Here is a 10,068-nt window from a genome sequence, read left to right as displayed (position 1 = left end):
AATTGATAATTTTGTATATATTATCACTACTAAAAAATCAGGTTTTAGCGACAGACAAATTCTGTAACTAAACAGAAAAATCTGTCGCTAATCTCATTTAGCGACTTAGCAACGGATTATCAAAAAATTCTGCTAGCTACGAGCATTTTAGCGACAGATTAGCAACGTTCGTAGCTAATTCCAATTTTTTTTTGTAGAGTATGTAATTAGATTAAAACTTGAGTAGGGAGGGTAATAAAGTTTGAAATAGTGTATAGGAATGTAAAAATTTCTTTTGTAATTTGCTTTTTTGCCTTCCTACATGCTTCATCTGTTACTATTTTATATTCCTTTTCTTTACAAAATTATACTTCTTCAAATATAACTAGTGAAAAGACTAAGTATTTGGCATTTAAGAATAGAAAATCTAAACTTTGACACAGTAATTTCTCATGTTAGCCCTCATTTTCTCACTTGAAATAAAATGAGATTGACAATATCGTAATTAAATTATGGTGCTCAATACTCACTTTGAATGTTTGATTCTAAATTTAAATAGTTACTGTTTAAGTTATGTATGCTTATAATTGATAAGCAAAAATACAAATAAGACAAATTGAAAAGAAGAAAAAAATTTGCGGGACGAGGCAGATGGACGCGGTGCGGGGCGAATGGATGCGGGGCGGCTTGAAATTTTGTGGGTTAAGTTAGAACCCGCACCGCTTGCCATCCCTAATTAAGGCCTTATGCTCAGAGAGGAAAATAAAGCAATGCCAAGATAGCCATAAGAAAATTAAGTGGCCTATTTTATATTCACCACAAATTAGTTACATAGAATGAGTAGCAAGAATGAACGTGACCTGGTTTGGAGGGTGGTCATCTATTTGGACGACCTGAGATCGAATCCCCCCTTAATGCCTTTTGGGTTGAGCATGTCGCACAGGGCTTACCTAGTGCAGTTTATATCCATTGTGTAGTTTGCAGGCTATTACACATGGGGAAGTTTACCCAATGCGCACAAAGTGCTCACCTGAAGAACAGAGGCTGTGACAGAGGTTATAGTGGCCGCGGGTTTCCCTCTTGCCAAAAATAAAAAAAAAGAATGAACGTGACATTACTACCATTTTAAATGGTGAGACCTGTTTTTCTCAACCTAGCTGGACCTATTTAATGCTTGTCTTAAATTTTAAGCTACCCACCGCTAGCTGCAACTAAATGATTTTTAATAAAGGGGAGCCTTGTCACTTATTACATATATACTCACTCATCTACTGTCCATTTTCCCAAAAAAAGACTGAGCATTTCTTCTCTCAGACAAATGGCTCAAACAACACCAAATCACACACAAAGTGTTTCTGGTTGGGCAGCTCATGATTCTTCTGGCAAGATCACACCTTTTACATTCAAGAGAAGGTAAATAATATTCACCACTTTTTTTTGCCATTTTCTTATCTTGTATAAATTGTTGGATTTAGGTTATGTATGGTGACCGTGTAAATATTTTCTACAGTATTAATATAATTTAACTTGTGATAATAGTTACTATATTATTATTATTTTGAGCTACTAATCTTTTTTCTTTTATTTTTTTGGGTGAAATTTACCAGAGAAAATGGTGAGAATGATGTGACCATTGCGATCTTGTATTGTGGCATGTGTCATACGGATCTTCATCATGTCAAGAACGATTGGGGCATTACTATGTACCCTGTCGTGCCTGGGTAGTTATCTTATTTACACTTAATTCTCCAGCTAAATTTATCTTTATCTATTTTGAAAATGATATCCTGCATGTTAATAGGACAATTATAACAAGTCACACACTCATACTTCGAACATACAAAAATAAAGAAATTGAATTATCTAACTACCAAAAGAAAATAAACTGGAACATGAATTGTAGCTCTAAAATGATTCATTTGGACTCAATATTACTTACTAGATTTCGCATGTTTTGTTGTGTGGTTGTGTTGAAATATATCATATGACTTTATCTTAGATTCTGCGCTCTAACCTTATACTACAATAAATGAGCAGGGTTTAGGCCCCAGAAATATTTAGGCCCCAAAAATTATAATATAGGAAGTATATTTACTTACTTCCTTACTTACTGCTAGTTATTAATGAAATTGTCAGCTTTTCAAATCCCAAAAGTGATTAACCACAATATTCCAACTTCAAATCAGATAATAATTGCCCATTACCAGCTAGAAAATATAAAAATAAAGCTTCTAAATTTGGCTCTTTGTTTTCTGTAGACGATAGAAGGAAAAAAAAACATAAACAAAAGAAAAGCTCTTTATGTTCTTAGCCTCTCATTCCTCTTCTATTTTTATTTTTTCTCGTCAACGTACTATCGCTTGTATTCAATTTTCAGAAGTTTTTTTGGGTATTCCTTGGATTTAGAGTTAGAAGGATAAGTTTCAAATGAAAATATATTTAATGGGATGAGCACTAGTATTTTATACCGTCAAATAAAAATGCAATTTTTTGTTGTTGTTGAAGGCATGAGATAACTGGGATTGTAACAAAGGTGGGAAGCAATGTGACAAAATTCAAGAATGGAGATAGAGTAGGGGTAGGTTGTTTAGCAGCAACATGTTTGAAGTGTGAGTATTGTAAGGATTCCCAAGAGAACTATTGTGACCAAGTCCAATTCACTTACAATGGCATCTTTTGGGATGACACTATCACTTATGGTGGCTACTCCAATATGCTAGTTGCTGATCACAGGTAATAATATTCTTGTTCGTGCTATGAGTTTAAGTTATGTATATTGATGTAGCGGAAGATCGTGAGTTAACTAGTACATAATCATAAAATAATAATAAAGAAGAACAAACAATCAAAGATTTAACGAGGTTCGATTAAACATATATTTTTGGAGCAGAAGCGGAAAAAGTTTTTCAATAAAAATGAAGGAGAAAAATAATACAAAAGACTACCAATACAATTGTCTCAAACCTACAAAGGACGATTTTCTAAACCTATAAGAAAATCTAATATAATTAAGATTCATAAAATTCAAGACAAAAATAATAATTAATGCATAGTTTTTCTATATAATTAGTGTAATTCAATCAATTATAATATGTTGTTAGCATTTATAGATGAGGTACTCTTTTTCCATAAATACAGACACGTGAGTAATTTATTTTCCTCACGATACATTACTTGGGAGGGCCCAACACAAAAAGGTTGACCGACAAAAACCGTTGGAAGGGTAGCCTCTTAGTTATTGATGACCAGGCTATTGATTTTGAAATTCTAAGCAGGCGTTTGACATAAAAATTATAATTTTTGAAAAAAAAAAGTATTTTGAGTTGAGTTAAAAAAAAATGGTATTTGAAATTATGCTTGAACATGCATTTCACTTGAAAAAAATATTGTAGATTTTTGAGTGAGGAAAAAGATTTTTCTAAAAATTTTGAAAAAATAGTTTTTTGGAAAATTCATTTTCGAAATGTTTTAAAAAACTCGTAAAATTTTATGGACAAACGTATTTTAAAAATAAAAAAAAAATTTAAAAGGTTTTTATTTTTTTTTTGTTGACAAACGGGGCCTAAGTCTATGAGTTTGTATAAATAGATGTACGTCTCCCGCTAACCTTCACTGGTGGGTTTAAAATTTTAAATTAGTGAGTGCAGAGTATTACATATTACTACACTCAACACTAGCAAATTTAGTGCACAAATATATTTTGATTAATTAAGATTCTTTTGTCGATAATGAAGCCGACATTGTAAATCTATCAGTGTAGGTTGTTATCTACCTAGTTATCTTAATTATGAAATTTACAGATTTTCTTGAAATAGTCAAATTTGGAGCATTATAAAATGAATTTCAATTACACTGAGACATCTCTATAACAACATCCTTATATAACAGTCATTCACTATAAAAGTCAGGTTTTTCGGAATCAATCTTTTATGTTATGTTATAATATACTCCCTTCGTTTCAATTTATGTGAACTCATTTGATTGGACACGAAATTTAAGAAAAGAGAGAAGACTTTTGAACTTATGGTGTAAAATGAGGCACATATATTTTGTGTGGCTATAAATTATTTAATAAAGATAAATTATTTCCAAATAAGGTAAGGAGTCATTCTTTTTGGCACGGACTAAAAAGGAAATAGGTTCACATAAATTGAAACGGATGGAGTATGTCATCTATTACAATACTTTATTATAGCATCCAAAAAATATCGAAATAAACACGACTGTTATAGAGAGGTTTGACTGTATATACATTGTTAAGTGTAAGAAAATTTTACAACATCAAATCATCTTATTGTAATAGGTAAGTCCCTTATTTTCAATATTACAAATCTCACATTTTAAAGAGATATATTAATACATAATCCTCTCGATTACTTGATAGTATAAAGAATTTTCTGTCTAAAAATACTCTCTGTAAATGAAGGTACGTGGTACGTATACCAGATAATTTGGCAATGGATAGAGCAGCACCATTACTTTGCGCAGGAATAACAGTTTATACTCCACTGAAAGACAATAATTTGGTGGAAACACAAGGTAAAAAAATAGGAGTTATTGGTCTAGGTGGACTTGGACATGTCGCTGTGAAATTTGGGAAAGCATTTGGACATCATGTTACTGTCATTAGTACATCTCCCTCAAAAGAACAAGAAGCTAAACATAACTTAGGTGCTGATGATTTTATACTGAGCACTAATCCTAAACAAATCCAGGTTTGTGCTTTCCTTCCTACTGTGTGTTTTTGGTATTGTTTTTGCTCTCACCTAATGTTCGGAGTTCGGTATTTGTATTGGGGTATTGATTAATTCGGATTTGCATCGCGTAAGGCTCATGGAAGAAGGAAGCGTGCTCTTTATTAGGATTTTTTATATTCTTAAGGTTCAAACCCGAAACCTTTGGTTAAAAGTGGAGGGATCCTATCCATCTCACCACAAATCCTTGATGGTCGTTTTTTTTCGGAATAAGAAAATAGTAAGTTATTTTCTGGTATTCAATTGTCAGAAAATATTTTTCATAAAACGGAGGAAAATGATTTGATCCACTTTTGGACTAAAGTCACTTCATAATTATCTCGAGTTTAACTTCATATCATTGCCCCAACTAATACTTACATATTACCTCAATCTATCTTGAAAATTTTCATCAAAACGCTATTTAATTTTTACATTATTATCACTCTTCATTAAATATTTGTTTTTGAAGGTCTAACCAAATAGTAAACGACTTTTTCCAGAAAGATATTTCCAAAACATAAATCATTTTCTGGAATATTATTTCTGTCATACTTAATGCTCATTGAAGTAGTTTATTTTCTATTTTCTTATTCAATGAAAAATATGTTTTTCTCTATTTAATATATAAATAGTTAAGGAACTCAATAAAATATTGGATTGATTGTGAAGGTTTCCAACGCTTCATTTGCTTGATTGACAGCGTACACATATTTTCAGTGAATATCATAGATCAATCTTCATTGTTTCTATAAATCTATTTAATTCTTTTAGAGAATAAAAATTTACAACTTCTAAAATTGTATTTTGCATTCATTCTGTTTAATTGCAGGCAAGGAAAAGGTCTCTAGACTTCATTTTGGATACAGTGGCAGCCAAACACTCACTTGGGATTTACTTAGAGCTTCTAAAAGTAAAAGGAACTCTAGTGATTGTTGGAGCACCAGATAAGCCAATTGATTTGCCTGCTTTTCCTATGATTTTTGGTAAACTTTTATTATATTGTCACAATCTCCGCTCAATCCATATACTATATTAAAAGCACGAAATTCTTATCGAAATGTCGTTTACCTTTTTTACCCTTTAAATAAAGAGTTCAAACTAAATAAAATAATCATTTAATTATTATTCTAATATTTAAGATTTTGAAATTAACTAAAATTTTGACTTTCAAAACTATTTCTTATTTGAATTAGGTAGGGGTGTCAATGGATATTCGAAAACCGACCGAACCGTACCGAACCGATTTTTAGGTTTCTTTTAAAAAAACAGTAGGTTTTTATATAAATCTATAATCGTGCCGATAATTAGGGTAGGTTTTTTATTTTTTAAAAATAAACCGAAAAAATACCGAACCGTACCAAATAAATTTTACATGCGGACAATATATTTATATAGTAAGTTTAAAAATAATAATGCATTAAACTTTTCTTTGGGCCTTGAAATTATGAAAACTGTTACAAGCCAACAAGTAATTAAATTCAAAATACTAATTCCTAAAACCTATTATGCTACTTCAACTTAAACTAAGTTATTTCAAGTATCTTAGCAAGACACAAAATATTCTAGCGATTATGAGTAGCAAACTACAATGTATTGAATATGTTTCCTTTCAAATAATTTAGATTTATTTTTTTGAATATTTAATCTTCTGTAGACTTTATTCTTGAGCCCTAACTTGGTTAATATCTTTCCACTTGTGTGATTTATATTTTCTTTGTTTTGGGTTGGTTTCTTTTACGCTGTTGTAGAATAGTTGATGGATCTATACTCTAGCCATCTTTCATTTTTTTTAATTCATCACCCTTTAAACAGTAAAAATGTCTAGAGAGTTTTGTTACGTCATATATAAGAACATATGTTATTGTATTCTACTTTTACTGGTGAATTTTACATGATATTTTAAAAAATATCGAAAATTAACCGAATCGTACCGATACCGAAGAGAAATCGATTGGGATGGTTTCGAAAAGTCTAATTTTAGTTAAACATAATAGAATAACCGAAAAATTGGTAATATGGGGTAACAAATAAGTTGTTTTATTTTTATGATTCCGCATTTAAGAAGACTTACTTGAAGATATTCTTCGAGTAATATGGCGTAAAAAAAATAGTTTATATTGACCGTGTAAATTGACAAGTAAATTAAAGGAGATTAATTGAATTTGCAGGGAAGAGAACTGTGAAAGGAAGCATGATAGGAAGCATAGAAGAGACACAAGAAATGATGGATTTATGTGGAAAGTATAACATCTTGAGTGACATAGAGATTATCACCACTGATCAAATCAATGAAGGACTTGATAGACTTGCACAAAATGATGTTAAATACCGTTTTGTCATTGACATTGCTGGCCAATCATCTAATCGTTAGGGTCATTTAAGACATATTTTCGCTACATAATTACATCATTTTCATAGTTTTTTAACCCGATTTTAAATCCAATTCCGTGAACTTGTATTTCTTATTATGAGAAGTATTTCTTATTGATAACAGCTTTGTTAGATGGTTGTTACGTATCGTTTCATAATGTATCGTATCTTATTGTATTGTATTGTTTGATAAATATAATGTTTGAATAAATTGTGTCGTTTGCCGTTATTTTATGATATCACACACTAGCAATATAAAGAATAAACTTGTAATATTATAAAAAAAAAATTATGATACGGTATATAAAAGGTAGGGTAAATGATAAAATAAAATTATTTAATAATAATGAAGGGTGAGATTGAGAGAAAAAGACAAGGTAACGACGCGACCGCACCAAATCGGTCGTTACATAAAGTGGCTAATTTCGTCGTTACGTGACGACGAATTTAACGATACGATACAATAAAATTTAAGTAACAATCAAAACAAACATCGTATTTAAAGTAATAATACGATACAATACAATAGGTAACAACCATCCAAACAATATAAAAGTTCCTCTTATCTCTTTCTCTTTTTCTTTTCCATTGAGATTTCATAGCTACAAAAAGTGGTGTTCTCTTGGTATACAGTGAACATTTTTATCACTTCTCCTAGCAATTCTTGTGAGGGAAAAATCTTTAGAAGAAGCATACCTATCCGGTCAAGCCATATAAATTGTTCGTAAATGATCAATTTAGAAACCATAATATAATGTATATGATAAGTCTGCACAAATTGCTACAAAATTTGATGGATGTAATGATATATATATTGCGCACGATTAACCTTAACCTTGTTCTAAGAGAATGAGTATGTTCTTATTATATGTATTCATTTTAAACTTGTGTATGTTGTGAGCACGTGATTTTTACCCGACGGAAAATACTCCTACAAATTCAAAATAGGTTTTTCTAATTATTTTAATTTTTATAGAAGCTTTAGGAATTTGTTTGTTAATTGTTGCTTGCATTTAGTTGCATATTTAACATTTTAAAATCATAAGAAAAATACCAAAAATGTCTAAAATATTTCATGCATAGCATTTTAGGTCTTAATTGTATTTAAAATTTAATTACATAAGTTAATTGCTTTTTTAAACAAAAAATCGAAAATATTGGACATTTTTACATTTTTAGCTTTCAGTTGAAAATTAGTAATTTTCTTTCATTAGTCTTAAGTTAATTAATTATTTTTATGCTAGAAATAGACAATTAATTTATTTTACAAATTAGATTTGATGTAGGACTTCGTTTAGGATTTTTGTTGTTAATTAAATTTATTAAGCTAAAAATCAAGAAAGAAAAAAAAGAAGAAAACTTGCTTAATTCCGGATTGGGCCACAACCATTTTTAGTGGCCCAATTGCCCCAAAATTACCCAAATCCGCCCAGCCCAATCTCTTTGACCCACAATCCGTCTGCCAAACCTGCCCCATCTCCATCTTCAATCTGAGCCCTTCATTCTTTTACATCTAACGGTCTCTATTCCTCCCCACTATTATATTTAAACCTAATTATAACTCCCCCCCCAACCCTAAACCTAAATCCCAAGACCCCAAACGGCGCCACCCCTCCTCCGCCTCTCTGTCGCCGCTCAACTCGCCTGAGCTCAGGCGAGTGCACCCCCAAACTCGTGCATGTGATCCCTCATCTCTCCTCCTCCACGTCAACAACTCCTGACAAAAAATATTCCTTTCTCCCCTATGCCTCACACATTCTTGATCTTGAGAACGATTTTAGATAAATAGTAGCCGTAGGATCTGAGGGATTCAAGATCCTAGGCCTCCATTTGTCCGATTTGGTTCACAAAGAAAGGGATCGATTTTTATGTGGATTTTCGGATAGGGAAAGAAATTTCGGGACATGACTTGGAGAGAAAGGTATGGAAGCTTCTAGTTTAGCTATAAATAGGAGGATTTTTCAGAGAATTAGGGGATTTTATTTGGGTAGAAACTTTTAGGAAAATTAGGGAGTGCTCTTCTTCTTCTTCTCGATTGTCATCTACGGTTTTCTTTTAAGTTTAAGTGTTAAAAAATACAAAAAAAAGAGTCCAATTCAATTTGTAGTCTTCTTCTTAAAATCCCAGAAAAACCAAAAAAAAAAAACCATTTTTCCGCTTTTTAGTTGAATAAAAATTCGATATCAAATCTGAAAAAAAGAAGTTCTATTTATTCCTCGTTGATTTTGAATTTGGTATCAAAAAATGGATATTAGTTGAGGTTCGAAATTATGTCAATTCACCGTCTGGAGTTCTGGTTGTGGTTCGATTTTCTTTTGCTATTTGAACTTAGCATTTCTGGACAACATTTGCTGTACACAGATTCATTCTATATATATTAAAGGAAAATCATTTCAGGTTCAGCCCTTTCCTTTCTTCTATTTGTTTGTTGTTAATGTGTTGAATAGGAATAATGAAAGAGCCATTTTAAGATGAAATTAAAATTTTAGTCTGTTGTAGTCAGATGTTGGTTGTGATGGAGATATTCACGTTACTAATATTGAGGTCAAAAATTGATTAAAATTTATGAGACTTCTTGAATATCTGCATAATATTTGGTTCTTATCGAAACCTGGTCTAACTTAGTTCTTTTCACGTTTGTGGTTTTGATGTTTGGATCTTTGTTCTTCTTGTGTATCTGCGCTTGATTGTTGAAGCATCTAGTAGATGAAAACAATAATACTTGCTTTCAAATTTATTTTTCTAAACATGGAATATGTGGGAAAGATTCATTTGTATCTGGGTAGATTACTCTAAAATGAACGAGTTTCTTAACATTAGAATAACATTTTCTTCATGATAAATGGATTAAAAAATGGTTTAAAAGTGAGGCTCCACCTGTTTCTTTCTCTGTTTAAGTAATACATTTTGTCGTCATTTTGTTCAAGAACTCTGCTCATGGTGTTAAAATGGCCTTTTTATTTTCTCTTTTCCTTTTTGATTT

At 31.2% G+C, this 10,068-nt stretch overlaps 1 protein-coding gene across 1 annotated transcript; it reads left to right on the top strand.

The window, feature by feature from the left end:
• The first annotated feature begins 1,234 nt into the window (after positions 1 to 1,234).
• On the top strand, positions 1,235 to 7,296 carry LOC104114354 (probable cinnamyl alcohol dehydrogenase 6). Its single transcript, XM_009624781.4, has 6 exons — positions 1,235 to 1,392; positions 1,587 to 1,700; positions 2,485 to 2,712; positions 4,406 to 4,694; positions 5,545 to 5,698; positions 6,884 to 7,296. The coding sequence occupies exons 1-6, from the start codon at positions 1,298 to 1,300 to the stop codon at positions 7,084 to 7,086; spliced, it is 1,083 nt and encodes a 360-aa protein (XP_009623076.1). The 5' UTR covers positions 1,235 to 1,297; the 3' UTR covers positions 7,087 to 7,296.
• The last annotated feature ends 2,772 nt before the right edge of the window (positions 7,297 to 10,068 follow it).

This window comes from Nicotiana tomentosiformis, chromosome 6 (genome assembly GCF_000390325.3).
Source record: "Nicotiana tomentosiformis chromosome 6, ASM39032v3, whole genome shotgun sequence".
Lineage (NCBI taxonomy): Eukaryota > Viridiplantae > Streptophyta > Magnoliopsida > Solanales > Solanaceae > Nicotiana > Nicotiana tomentosiformis.
This window is presented reverse-complemented; position numbering and strand designations above follow the sequence as displayed.